Source organism: Schistocerca nitens, chromosome 5 (assembly GCF_023898315.1).
Source record: "Schistocerca nitens isolate TAMUIC-IGC-003100 chromosome 5, iqSchNite1.1, whole genome shotgun sequence".
Classification (NCBI taxonomy): Eukaryota; Metazoa; Arthropoda; class Insecta; order Orthoptera; family Acrididae; genus Schistocerca; species Schistocerca nitens.
Genome location: NC_064618.1, coordinates 248149484 through 248164302, shown reverse-complemented (window position 1 = coordinate 248164302; position 14819 = coordinate 248149484). Strand labels below are relative to the sequence as shown.

Below are 14819 nucleotides of genomic sequence, written 5' to 3'. Positions count from 1 at the left end.
ATTGTTTTTTAGGCTCGGTCTTCGATTCTTGGTTGACATGGATTCCCCATCTTCACCAGCTTAAGCACCTCAATACACTTTGCTGCCTGAGTAATGCCATCTGGGGTGCAGATCACACTACCCTTCACAAAGCCTTGATGCAATTCCACCTCAATTATGAGTGTCTGGCATATGGTTCAGCGTCAGTCACCCTCAGCATTGTGGATACTGGATCCGATACACCACTGCAGGGTTCAACTTGCGACAGGAGCCTTTCAAACTAGCCCTGTGATCAGCTTACTTGTGGAGGCCGGGGTCACTTCACTGTGGATCAGGCACCAACAACAGCTTGTCAATTATACTACCCATGTTTGCAGCTCTCCTAAGCATTTGAACTACCATCTCCTCTTTCCAAACATGGTAATCCATCTCTCGCAGTGACAGTCCCCATCAGGAATTACGATTGCAATCTTTGTCCAGTCTATCCTCTCTGAACTTAAGTTGTTTCCTCTTCCTCCTCTCCTCAGGACCCACTCCTGTACACCTCCAGGGTGCATCGCTGGGCCACAACTTCTTCTTGACCTGTAACAAGACTTGAAAGACTCGATTTGTCCTGAGGCCCTCCACTGCCGATTTTTCTTCACCCTTGGTGCATCCCAGGTTCAGAAGTCATCTACACCGATGGCTTGATGGTTGCCAGTCATGTAGGCTCATTCATGTGGGATATACTGAACTGCTCTCCTTTCCAGATGACTGTAGGATTTTCACTGCGGAGTTGGTAATCACCTCTCATGCTCTTAAGCATATCCGTTCCTGCACTGGTGGGGTCCTTTCTCATCTGCAGTGACTCCTTGAGCACATTGTGAGCTCTCAGCCAGTGCTAATCTTACCATCCCTTGGTCATTGCTATCTAGAATGCCCTGTATGCCCTTGAATAGTGTGGATGCTCAATGACATTCATGTGGACCCCATGCCATGTCGGGATCCCAGTGAATGAACTCATTGATAGCCTGGCCAAATTGGCTACCAGTATTCCGTTTCTTGAGATCGGTACTCTGGAAACAGACCTCCAACTGGTATTACGCTGTCAAGTTTTTGGTGCCTGGAATACGGAATAGGCCTCTCTGACTTCACCAATCCTCCATACAGGCCTCCTGCTAGGACTCTACCATCTTTCACCCACTCTGCATCAGCCATACTTGACTGACTCGTAGGCATCTCCTCCGCTGCAAAGACCCACTCCACTGACATTGTGGAGCCCATTTGATGGTGGTCCACATTTTGCTGGACTGTCACAACCTAGTTACCCTTTGGCGGACTCTTAATCTCCCTGACATGCTACCTCTGATGCTAGGAGACAGTGGCCCAGCAGCTTAGTTTTACATTTTATTCATGAAGCAGACTTTTAGCACTCTCTTTAAGGGAGGGCAGCTTAACCTTATTGGCCCATTGAGGGTTGGCAGAATAGTCTGTCACCGCTTCTGCCGAGACCGGGCTGCAGCTGTCTTGAATTGGTGATCCAGCCTGGTCCTCATTCTACCTGCTCTTTTACTCTTATTTCCCCCATCTTCCAACCAAGCAACCAACCAACCAACCATGTGCCACAATTTTGTTACAATAAACAACATCCTGCTTCTTACCTCTCATTCATAAAAATAATAACGCACTGTTCCTTTCAAATCTGTATCAGCTATTTGTGAAGGGACACAATTTACCTGTTTCTGTGTTACTAATAAGGTGATTTGGTACTTAATTCTAAAATTTATGTATAAAAATACATCTTTGTATTTTCTAAATACAAAACAATTTTATTTCTTAATCCACAGGTATTTCAAAAAAGAAATTTCAAAGAGAAAAGGGTATAGGCTTGTTATACCTGAATTTGAATGTACCAATGTGTGTTTTTGGTTCATTCCCCCAAGACTGAGAGATAAAAAAGAAAATGAAGAATGGTGGAATGAAGTAGATATGGTGAGTAAGCATGAGATGGTGGAATATTTATTTACATTTAAGAGTAAAGGAGACCACTCACTGAACAGTAGAGGTGCAGAGTCATTGAGAGTCACAAACAAAAGGGACAAAAAAGAAAAAACTTATCTAGCATTTGCTGTAGATGTGCACTCCCCCCCCCCCCCCCCCCCCCCCCCCGCACACACACACACTTGAACATGTACACTGTACCGCTGTACCGGCAGGACATACCAGGTGTGTGTTGTGTGTGTGTTTGTGTGTGTTTGTGTGTCTGGGGCAAGGGGGGGGGGGGGGGGGGGGATGCGTGCATGTGTCTGGTAAATTCTTTCTTGTTTGTACCTTTGATGACCCAATGCCTCTGTCATTCATTAAGTGGTCTACTTTACTCTTTACTGCTAAATATTTACATTCTGCCAGAACTTTCCTACATATTTACAGCAGAATATTTTGTTTATTTGATTAGCTTGAAGAAAAGCATCATTGTATGTACAAGTATTTTAGCATCTAATTTGTTTCAAGTACTCGTCTTCGCAGTTTCTTGAGTGTATACATGGTTTTCTTTATATCTGAGGGGAGTAGTATACTTTGATAAATTTTTTAATTTATTTCTAATCAGTGGCATAATAATTTTGACACATCATGTTTCTTGGTGAACAGATTCAGTGGAACAAAACTTTGTAGTGCCACACTCAATCAGTAACTAAAGACAAGCATGGGACAACAGTAGTGTATGGTATCTTCGATTCAGGGATCAATAATAATTGCAATCTTTCCTCTACATCACATAAATTTTGTTTTTATTCTGAATATTGTTGCCAAAAATTGTGACCCCCACAGGAGCTATGGATATGAGAAAATCATCAAGTGTGAATCTACAGCACCAATTACAATGGGCCTATTTTACTGGAACAACCAGTGAATGAATTGACTGCCAATCTTCACTCTCCTATCCATGCAGCTGATGGACATTTACCAAAAACACCATGCTTACTGCAGCCCCTGAATATTTCCTCTGTTGGCTGCATTGCATCATCTGTACTGTAACATCATGATTCTGCTGCAGTTGCCAGAACAACCAACCTGTGGTTCAAAATGCAGGAAGTTTTGTTTCCTTCTTATGATGTGTGTGACAACAATATACCATTTATACTTACCATTGGCGCATTGGATGCTCAGAGTATCCTATTATTGTCAAATGTTATTCATGTCACTCCCACTGTCTGCAGATATCAGCAGCTCAAGGCCACGCGCTTCGCCGTGTATGCATGCAAATCAAGGGACCAATGGATACAAGTCTTAAGTAATAAAGTCTTTGGTGACAAATCATTGTCAGTGGTCATCACCTGTGAATGTTAAATACAGACACTTACATTTCAGAAACATTCCCATGTTAAATGTGTTTCAGTCAACTCCCTTTCACCATTAAAAGTTCTGTGATTTCAAACAACAGTGAGGACAGTCTTCTTAGAAGAATTTGGCTAATCAAATGAACAGCACATGCAAAATGACAATGTGGGTGTGGTACCTCAATAGGTTATAGCGTTGCAGTGATATTTTCAACCAGTGCTACTAGAGGGCAGCAAATCCACATTCTCCAGCAAGACTTGGGCACTCTCCAGGGACAAAGCAAGGAAACACATTCCACAATGTTGACTGACACAAGCCAAAGGGCAGTGGCCATTGGGCAGCACGCAGAAGTATCAACAAATGGCAGTAGATGTGGTGTTGGTACCATTTACATTTCAGACAGCAAACAAAGATGTACACCTCATCTTACAGTTACCCAAATGACAACAGCAACTGGGTTTATGTGTGACTAGTTTTTCTGAGAAGAATCTCCTGTTTGCCTATAGATGGAAAAATACTCATCATAAATTACCAATACTTTCAATGTTGGCCACAATCAGCAGTGCCAAATCAGCCAAGATATCAGTCATTACACCCAGCATTGGTAACATAAGACTAAATGAAATATCAGCTCGATACTACAGTCCAGGAATTTCCTACGAACCATGCCAACCGTACATCACTGATACTTGCATTTCATGCACTTACTTCATCGACTCAGGTCATACCAGACTCACTTCAGCTAACTCTTGGCTTACAACTGCTAAAAACTTCAAAATTCCTACATTTGGTGTGGAAACTGTGGTACTGACTCTAGGCTTCAAAAAGCATTACAATGGTCTTTTGTGTTTGCTGATGTTACAGAATCCATTCCAGGTGCCAATTTTTTGCGCTATTATAACATTTGCTATGAATATACAGTTCGATGTCTATGATAGCCTTACATATCTCTACACTACACAACATGACATATAAACCTCAATTATGTCAGTGAACAATTAATTTCATATGATAGGTGAAACAATGTTTGGCTAGAAATCACAGAGGCTCACTTCTGGTGACCAGTATGACAAAAACTGGCAGCAATCTAGAAACTCTGTGGCAGCAGTTCTCACTTCAACGAGGTATGTGAAGGAAAAATATTAATAATGCAAGAACTCTTCAGAGTAGTCTCTCTTGTAATAACACCAGATTTATTGATTGATCGATCAATATAATTACACATACATCTGGTAAGGTCAATAGGTGTGGCACTGAGTGATACATCACTAGTGCCACATCATGTGGGTAAACAACAGCACTAATTTAAGGACTGGCACAGACTGTCTCAGCCTCATTTGCCTCAGCTCACCAATGTATATTACCTGCCCTCCAGTGGACTTATTTACAACAACCTTGTGATACTCAGCTAATTCCTGGACATGGATTTGTGCTCTGTTATTCCTGGTCATCAATGTTTGGCTTTCACATGGATATGTGTACTTTTCTGATATGCTACTGTCTGCATTTGTAGTTCAAGCACATTTTGTATTTACTGTGAGTGCACTGATGGTGTGTGTGTGTGTGCACTGAGAGACTGGTTGATATCACAGTACTTCCCAGCCCGGCAAAGTTGCAGTGTTCTCCAGGACTAATGTTTGTTGTATTCAGTAAATCTCCAGAGAACTTTAATTGCCAAGACCTTTAGAAATGTCTGGCTCTGTTTAGTTCAATACAAATCAGGATCTACTATTTTCTGTGATGTATTTGTATTTAACTGATGTTGAATAAAACCAGTTTTGTTGAAGAAGCAGACTTATGAGAGTTTCCATGATACTGTTTAATAACAATAACAATAATGTATTCATAATGAATTACCATAGTAAACTATTGCTACTGGAAGAACTTCACAGTAGCAGTATTAGAGAGTTACTTGTGGCACTCTTTTGTTTGCCATTTTTAGAAAAAAATCTGAGTTGTAGTAAACTATTTGCAAAATATCTTGTCTTCATATTCAAAAGTACACAATGATTGCTTTTTAACAGAATTGAAGGTTTAATGCAATAAAAGCCACAGGTCACATGAATCATAGAACTATAACAATAATGTATTCACAATTAATTACCATAAACAATTGCTACTGACATAGCTCTGCATTAATAGTATTAGCCGCTAACCAGTTATTTGTACCATTCTTTTGTTACCATTTGTAGAAAATATTCTATGTTATAATAAATTAGTTTTAAAATATACTTTCTGCTTATTTGAAAACCATAGAATGATTACATCATAACAGAATGTAAAGCTTAATGCAAAAATTAAGTTCCACAGGGCACTTGGACCAAAGTACTTGATGCACCTGCAAATATTGCCTGCAGCCTTTGAGCTCGGTTATCTTGATGTAATGTCCTGTAAAGCATCAGATCTAAATAGACAAAACTGGAGAGAGAAAATTGCAAAACTATTTAGTGATAATAAAGTCAATTGTAAATAAAAAATCTAATATTTTATTTTTAGCCAATATTTTCTTCAGAATATGATGGTCTGGTATGGTGCATAAACAGAACACAATATTTGAATATAGTAGAGGGAAACATTCCACGTGGGAAAAATATATCTAAAAACAAAGATGATGTGACTTACCAAACGAAAGCGCTGGCAGGTCGATAGACACACAAACAAACACAAACATACACACAAAATTCAAGCTTTCGCAACAAACTGTTGCCTCATCAGGAAAGAGGGAAGGAGAGGGAAAGACGAAAGGATGTGGGTTTTAAGGGAGAGGGTAAGGAGTCATTCCAATCCTGGGAGCGGAAAGACTTACCTTAGGGGGAAATAAGGACGGGTATACACTCGCACACACACATATCCATCCAAACATATACAGACACAAGCAGACATATTTAAAGACAAAGAGGTTGGGCAGAGATGTCAGTCGAGGCGGAAGTGCAGAGGCAAAGATGTTGTAGTATGACAGGTGAGGTATGAGTGGCGGCAACTTGAAATTAGCGGAGATTGAGGCCTGGTGGGTAACGGGACGAGAGGATATATTGAAGAGCAAGTTCCCATCTCCGGAGTTCGGATAGGTTGGTGTTGGTGGGAAGTATCCAGATAACCCGGACGGTGTAACACTGTGCCAAGATGTGCTGGCCGTGCACCAAGGCATGTTTAGCCACAGGGTGATCCTCATTACCAACAAACACTGTCTGCCTGTGTCCATTCAACCAAACAGCCCTCGTCAAAGATTTATTGTCCTACTCTCGTACTCTCTGCTGGAAATATCACTTTGCCACGAAGAAAAATGATCCTAATCCTACTCCCAATGATCCAACTCCCCAGGACACTATCCAAATTGAACCCTGCCTGGAACAGTTCCATCCTCCGTTGCAGCAGGACCCACATCCTCTTCCTCAAAATCATCCTCTCCAAACCTTCCAGGAATTTCTGACTTCCAGCCTTGCATCTCAATCCTTCTTAAAAAACCTTAATCCTACTCCCAACATCACCACTGCTGAAGCCCAGGCTATCCGTGATCTGAAGGCTGACCGATCCATCGTCATTCTTCCGGCGGACAAGGGTTCCACGGCCGTGGTACTTGATCGTCGGGAGTATGTGGCTGAGGGACTGCGTCAGCTTTCAGACGACACCACATACAAAGTTTGCCAAGGTAATCCCATTCCCGATGTCCAGGCAGAGCTTCAAGGAATCCTCAGAAGCTTAGACCCCCTGCAAAACCTTTCGCCTGACTCCATCAACCTCCTGACCCCACCGACACCCCGCACCCCTACCTTCTACCTTCTTTCTAAAATTCACAAACCCAATCATCCCGGCCGCCCAATTGTAGCTGGATACCAAGCCCCCACAGTACGTATCTCTGCCTATGTAGATCAACACCTTCAACCCATTACATGCAGTCTCCCATCCTTCATCAAAGACACCAACCACTTTCTCGAACGCCTGGAATCCTTACCCAATCTGTTACCCCCGGAAACCATCCTTGTAACCATTGATGCCACTTCCTTGTACGCAAATATTCCGCACGTCCAGGGCCTCGCTGCAATGGAGCATTTCCTTTCACGCCGATCACCTGCCACCCTACCTAAAACTTCTTTCCTCATTACCTTAGCCAGCTTCATCCTGACCCACAACTTCTTCACTTTTGAAGGCCAGACATACCAACAATTAAAGGGAACAGCCATGGGTACCAGGATGGCCCCCTCATATGCCAACCTATTCATGGGTCGCCTAGAGGAAGCCTTCTTGGTTACCCAGGCCTGCCAACCCAAAGTTTGGTACAGGTTTATTGATGACATCTTCATGATCTGGACTCACAGTGAAGAAGAACTCCAGAATTTCCTCTCCAACCTCAACTCCTTTGGTTCCATCAGATTCACCTGGTCCTACTCCAAATCCCACGCCACTTTCCTTGACGTTGACCTCCATCTGTCCAATGGCCAGCTTCACACGTCCGTCCACATCAAACCCACCAACAAGCAACAGTACCAGCATTATGACAGCTGCCACCCATTCCACATCAAACGGTCCCTTCCCTACAGCCTAGGTCTTCATTGCAAACGAATCTGCTCCAGTCCGGAATCCCTGAACCATTACACCAACAACCTGACAACAGCTTTCGCATCCCGCAACTACCCTCCCAACCTGGTACAGAAGCAAATAACCAGAGCCACTTCCTCATCCCCTCAAACCCAGAACCTCCCACAGAAGAACCACAAAAGTGCCCCACTTGTGACAGGATACTTTCCAGGACTGGACCAGACTCTGAATGTGGCTCTCCAGCAGGGATACGACTTCCTCAAATCCTGCCCTGAAATGAGATCCATCCTTCATGAAATCCTCCCCACTCCACCAAGAGTGTCTTTCCGCCGTCCACCTAACCTTCATAACCTGTTAGTTCATCCCTATGAAATCCCCAAACCACCTTCCCTACCCTCTGGCTCCTATCCTTGTAACCGCCCCCGGTGTAAAACCTGTCCCATGCACCCTCCCACCACCACCTACTCCAGTCCTGTAACCCGGAAGGTGTACACGATCAAAGGCAGAGCCACGTGTGAAAGCACCCACGTGATTTACCAACTGACCTGCCTACACTGTGATGCATTCTATGTGGGAATGACCAGCAACAAACTGTCCATTCGCATGAATGGACACAGGCAGACATTGTTTGTTGGTAATGAGGATCACCCTGTGGCTAAACATGCCTTGGTGCACGGCCAGCACATCTTGGCACAGTGTTACACCGTCCGGGTTATCTGGATACTTCCCACCAACACCAACCTATCCGAACTCCGGAGATGGGAACTTGCTCTTCAATATATCCTCTCTTCCCGTTACCCACCAGGCCTCAATCTCCGCTAATTTCAAGTTGCCGCCACTCATACCTCACCTGTCATTCAACAACATCAGCCCGCATCTCGTGGTCGTGCGGTAGCGTTCTCGCTTCCCACGCCCGGGTTCCCGGGTTCGATTCCCGGCGGGGTCAGGGATTTTCTCTGCCTCGTGATGGCTGGGTGTTGTGTGATGTCCTTAGGTTAGTTAGGTTTAAGTAGTTCTAAGTTCTAGGGGACTGATGACCACAGATGTTAAGTCCCATAGTGCTCAGAGCCATTTGAACCATTTTTGAACCAACAACATCATTGCCTCTGCACTTCCGCCTCGACTGACATCTCTGCCCAAACTCTTTGTCTTTAAATATGTCTGCTTGTGTCTGTATATGTGTGGATGGATATGCGTGTGTGTGCAAGTGTATACCCGTCCTTTTTTCCCCCTAAGGTAAGTCTTTCCGCTCCCGGGATTGGAATGACTCCTTACCCTCTCCTTTAAAACCCACATCCTTTCGTCTTTCCCTCTCCTTCCCTCTTTCCTGATGAGGCAACAGTTTGTTGCGAAAGCTTGAATTTTGTGTGTATGTTTGTGTTTGTTTGTGTGTCTATCGACCTGCCAGCGCTTTCGAACACAATATTTGTGAGTACAAAGCCCTCAGGCTTGAAATGCTTAATAGAATAGGTGATCAGCTTGTTGTAGCCATGTATAATCACATCGTATGCAATGCTATGATCCCCTAAGTGCAACAACTGTGTCCTGAGGTATTAATCAGTTTTCACCTGTACCAGTCTCCAACATATGAGTCAGCCATGAATAGAAATCCATTGGGAAGGATACTAAGTGCCAGTCAGAATTTTAGGATTTCAGGCAGAGTATGGTTTATTGGGATTTTGAATAGCACAAAAATACTTTTTATTAAATGGCAGAGGTTTCATGGGGGGTTTGGCTAGTAATGGGAAATAATTTCTGAAATAAGTTATTGTTGACATCTTCAACATTTGTAGTCCTGTCTTCCTCAGTTGCGTGTAATATTACGGTATATTGATAATTGTTACTTATAGACCGTCTGACAGCAACTGAATAAAACACAATTTTAGTGTCATACGCGTTTCGCCTTTATTTTCTGCAAGGCATCATCAGTGGCAAGTTGTGTGGACAATTTCTTACATATTACGCTCCTGTTGCATTTTTGGTGTTGTTTTTCTTCTTATGAATGCCAATTTGTGGTTTTTTCGCACATTCCACAGCACTATAAACTGAACGCTTGTTTCAATGCAATGTTTTGGTTTCTGTTATTATTGTGATATAAAGTAGATAAGAAGGAAATTAGATTGTTAATAATGCATAGATGACAATGTAAAAGTTGCACAATAGCAAAAAAAGTAAATGATCAGTTTTAAATATACGTGTTCTAGAGAATATGCACATGATAATAATTAATTATGTAGGATTGATAAATTGGGATTGGCATGATGGAACACAGCATTTTTGTGTAGCATGTATGTGACAGGACTAATTAAGAAAACAGAGATAAAATAAGTAGGATTACGTATAGCATACACAGAACCTTGGATTATCATTGGGGTCCAGCTAAGTAACAAGTTGAAATGTCTACCAGTCATTTGACTGGTTTGATGCAGCCCACCATGAATTCCTCTCCTGTGCCAACCCCTTCATCTCAGAGTAGCACTTGCAACCTATGTACTCAGTTTTTACTGGATATATTCCAATCTCTGTTTCTTGTCAGTGTTTTCTACATATTCCTTTCCTCGATGATTCTTCAGAGGACCTCCTCCTTTCTTACCTTATCAGTCCACCTAATTTTTAACATTCTCTTGTAGCACCTCATCTCAAATGCTTTGATTCTCTTCTTTCCCAGTCTTTCCACAGTCCATGTTTCACTATCATACAATGCTGTGCTCCATACATACATTTTCAGAAATTTCTTTCTCAAATTAAGGCCTATGTTTGATATTAGTAGACTTCTTTTGGCCAGAAATGCCACCGCTAGTTGCTCCGTTTGTCATGAATTATTTTGCTGCCTAGGTAGCAGTGTTCCTTAACCAATCATGATGTAAAGTTTCTCACTGTCCTCATTTCTGCTACTTCTCACTACTTTTGTCTTTCTTCAATTTATTCTCGACTCATATTCTTCACTTATTAGACTCATCATTCCATTCAGCAAATCCTGTAATTCTTTTTCACTTTTACTGAGGATAGCGATATCATAAGGGAATTTTATTATTGATATCCTTTCACTTTGAATTTTAATTCCACCCTTGAACCTTTCTTTTATTTCCACCATTGCTTCTTCGATATACAGATTGAACAGTATGTGTGAAAAGCTACATCCCTGTCTTACAACCTTTTTAATCTGAGCACTTCATTCCAGGTCTTCCAGTCTTATTATTCCCTCTTGGCACTTGTACGTATTGTATATTACCCTTCTTTTCCTATAACGTACCCCCTATTTTTCTCAGACTTTCAAATATCATACATTGTTTGACATTCTCAAATGCTTTTTCCAGTTTGACAAATCTTATGAAAATGCCTTGATTTTTCTTCAGTTTGCTTCCATTATCAACAGCAACATCAGAATTGCCTCTCTTGTGCCTTTACCTTTCCCGAAGCCAACCTGATCATCATCTAACACATCCTCAATTTTCTGTTCCATTCTTCTGTAAACTATTCTTGTCAGCAATTTGGATGCATGAGCTGTTAAGCTGATGGCACGATAATTCTTGCACTTGTTGGCTCTTGCAATCTTCAGAATTGTGTGGATGATATTTCTACGAAGGTCAGATGTTATATTGCCAGACTCATACATTCCACACACCAATGTGAACTGTCATTTTGTTGCCAATTCTCCCAATGATTTTAGAAATACTGATGGAATGTTATCTATCCCTTTGCTTTATTCATCTTAAGTCTTCCAAAGCTCTTTTAAGTTCTGATTCTTATACTTCATTGTACCCTTTCCACCTATCCACTCTGTTCTCTGTATTTAACAGTGGAATTCCCATTGCACACTTCATGTTACCACACTTGTTTTTAATTTCAATGAAGATTGTTTTGACTTTTCTGTGTCCCGAGTCAGTCTTCTGGCAATCATTTCTTTTTTGATTTCTTCACATTTTTCATGCAGCCATTTCACCTTAGCTTCTTTGCATTTCCTGTTTATTTCATTTCTAAGTGACTTTTTTCTGTATTCCTGAATTTCCTTGAACATTTTTGTACTTCTTTCCTTCATCAATCAATAATGATTTACAAAACAATAAACATAGTTTAGAAAGTTTTCCTAGTAGACTGTGTTAATGAAAGACAAAAGTGTTGGCTTATTTTTCACATTTCACTCCCTACTGCCCTCCAGAATTATCCTCTGGAAGAATGTGCATAAAGTAAAGAAATTATTTATTCAACAGAAATGAGCCATAAGAACATTATGTGTGGAGCACTTTTCAAGAATCTTGGAATCCTTTGTACTTACTTTCTAGTACATTTGCTCCACAATGGTTTTCATTGTAGATGATAAAAATCACTTTACGCCAAACAATTGCAATACAAGAAACAAACACTATTTTCAAACAGTGGAAAGTCCAGAATTCAATAATGACAATATTATAAAAAAGATAGATTGCTACTCATCATATAGCAGAGATTTTGAGTCGCAGGCAAGCAAAACAAAAAGACTACTAAACACCTTAGCTTTCAGCCAGAGGGTTTTCTTCTGAAATAGACAACATACAAACACAAACACACATATTCATGTAAATGCAGCTGACACACACGAGTGCTGTCCCTGGCTGCCAGGGCCAGACTGTGAAATGAGCAACTGCTTATGGTGGGAGGAAGGTGGTGGTGGTAAGGAGGAGGCTGGGGTGGGGAGGAGGCAGAGAGAGCAGGGTACAGGTGTGTGTGTGGGGGGGGGGGGGGGGGGGAGAGAAAAGGAGAGAAGTGGAAAGGCTGTGGGTGGGCATGAGGAATAGAAGGCTCTGAAGTGGAAATAGAGAAGGGATACGTGGGTGCAGGACAATGACTAATGAAGGTTGAGATCAGGAGGGTTATGGGAATGCGGGATAAATTGCAGGGAGAGTTTCCACCTGTAAAATTCAGAAAAGCTGGTGTTGGCAGGAAGGATCCAGATGGTACAGGTCGTGAAGCAGTCACTAAAGTGAAGAACTGTATGATGAGCAGCATGCTCAGCAACTCGGTGGTCCAGCTGTTTCTAAGCCACAGTTTGTTGGTGGCCAGTCATGAAGACAGATAGCTGGTTGGTTGTCACAGTTTGTAGTTTAGCTAGTAGATCACTTGACAAGTCTCACAGGCTACTCTGCCTTTGATGGGACAAGTGATGCTTGTGAAGGTTGGAGTAATTGGTGGTGGGAGGATGTATGAGAGAGGCCTTGCATGTTGGTCTATTACAGGGATATGAGCCTTGGGGCAAGGAGTTGGGAGGAGGGGTTGTGTAGGGATGGATGAGGATTTTGTATAAGTTCAGTGAGTGACAGAATAGCACTGTGGGATGGATGGGGAGGGTAGTAGATAGGACGTTTCTCATTTTGGGGCATGACAAGAGGTAGTTATAAAAAAAAATAGTTTCCAATAGATATTGCCTCCTTATCTAAAATCTATATGGAGAAAGAAGAACCCTGTCAGTTAAAGTATGCTTGGTGCAGGTACTGTGAGCACCCTCCACAATGTACCATGTAACATAATTTTTTTACTCCTTTAAGGAGACACCTCATTATTATGACAACCATATAGACAGCTATTGTTTTTAGTCACTTAGCTTCAGCACTAACAGCTGCCTTTTGTGTGTGGCTACACACTGCGAGCTTTCAGGGCTTGTGTTTCACATAGAAATAAAGGATTATGTAAAAGGGAAAGGTGTTCAGCATTAATATTAAGGAAGAAATTGGAAATACCTACCAAACCAATGGAAATTTAAAAACCTATTTCATTAGCCACTCTTTGTAGACATTATCTGTTATTTGCATTCAGGGATGTAGCTGTATGGCAACTAGCAGTATTGATCATAAAGCTGCATGGCCTGTAGTAGTGCATTATAAATACACCTCAGTTGTTACAGATGTCAGTATAATAAAGTAAATATTAAGGTAAAAGTAGAAGACAAACATCAGTTATTTGATATAATTCAGGAAGTAGTAGTAGTTTTTTTCCAGGCTTTCACTCTAATGTTGTAAGTGAAATGTAGCTGGGCTAAGGACAAATAGTGTTAAGTGCAGTGATAGTGCATTGTAAAATACAGGGTCTGCTCCATAAAACCAGTACGCCCCACACCCAGGATCGAAGTAACTATGAACTGACTTTAAAAGTGTAGATAATAGTGATGTTAGGAAACATGTAGTTACTGTTTATTATAAGAGATGCTGGAAGTGTTGGCCATGGACATTCAGGCATCGGTGACTTTGTGTGATGATGTTACCAGCAACACAGTGTAATTCTGCAGGTGTGATGTTTTTAATTATTCTTGTGATGTACTGTTTAAGATTGTCTGTTGTGTGAGGGTTGAGGATTGTCAGTGTACACTTTGCTCTTTAAGGTGCCCCATAAATAAAAATCAAATGATGTTTAGACAGGGGACCTTGGTGGCCAGGTCTGTCTCCAGGGAACACATTGGTGATGCAGGCCATACTTGCTTGGATATGTGAGCTGCTGCACCATCTTGTTGGAATACTGCATACAGCCTCTCTGCATCTGTTTACTATGCATAGAAAGTGTCAAAGATCTTTAGATACATGGCACTATTTAAGGTGTAATTGAAAAATATGGGGCCAACAGTGGGCATGTCATACAATGCACACCAAACACCTATCTTCTCTGAGTGGAGAGGTTCTCCGTGTAGAATATGTGAGTTGTCCAGTGACTGGTATATGCAATTATGGAAGTTTATACAACCTGACAAATGAAACCAGGCCTCATCTGACGTGAAGTGAAGGAAGGGGTCCAAGTAATGGTTAGTAATTGATGTTAACAGCCATTTACAACAATGAACTCTCTTTTTCTGATCGTCAGATTTCAACTGTTGCACCACAATCATATGTCAGGCTTTTAATTTCATATCCTTTAGTACAAGACAATATGATGTAAGAGATACACCAACCTGCTGTGATAACCTCATTACCAGCTTGCAGGGACTTGCTGTAATGTCCATGAAAATTAAGTCTATAGTTTCA

At 41.6% G+C, this 14819-nt stretch overlaps 1 protein-coding gene across 1 annotated transcript in view; it reads left to right on the top strand.

The window, feature by feature from the left end:
* Nucleotides 1-14819, top strand: part of LOC126259199 (acidic amino acid decarboxylase GADL1) — a 193181-nt gene that overhangs the window by 158109 nt on the left and 20253 nt on the right. The window contains exon 9 of the mRNA XM_049955790.1: nucleotides 1806-1950. Coding sequence (XP_049811747.1) covers nucleotides 1806-1950 — 145 coding nt within the window. The remainder of the gene's footprint in view (nucleotides 1-1805; nucleotides 1951-14819) is intronic.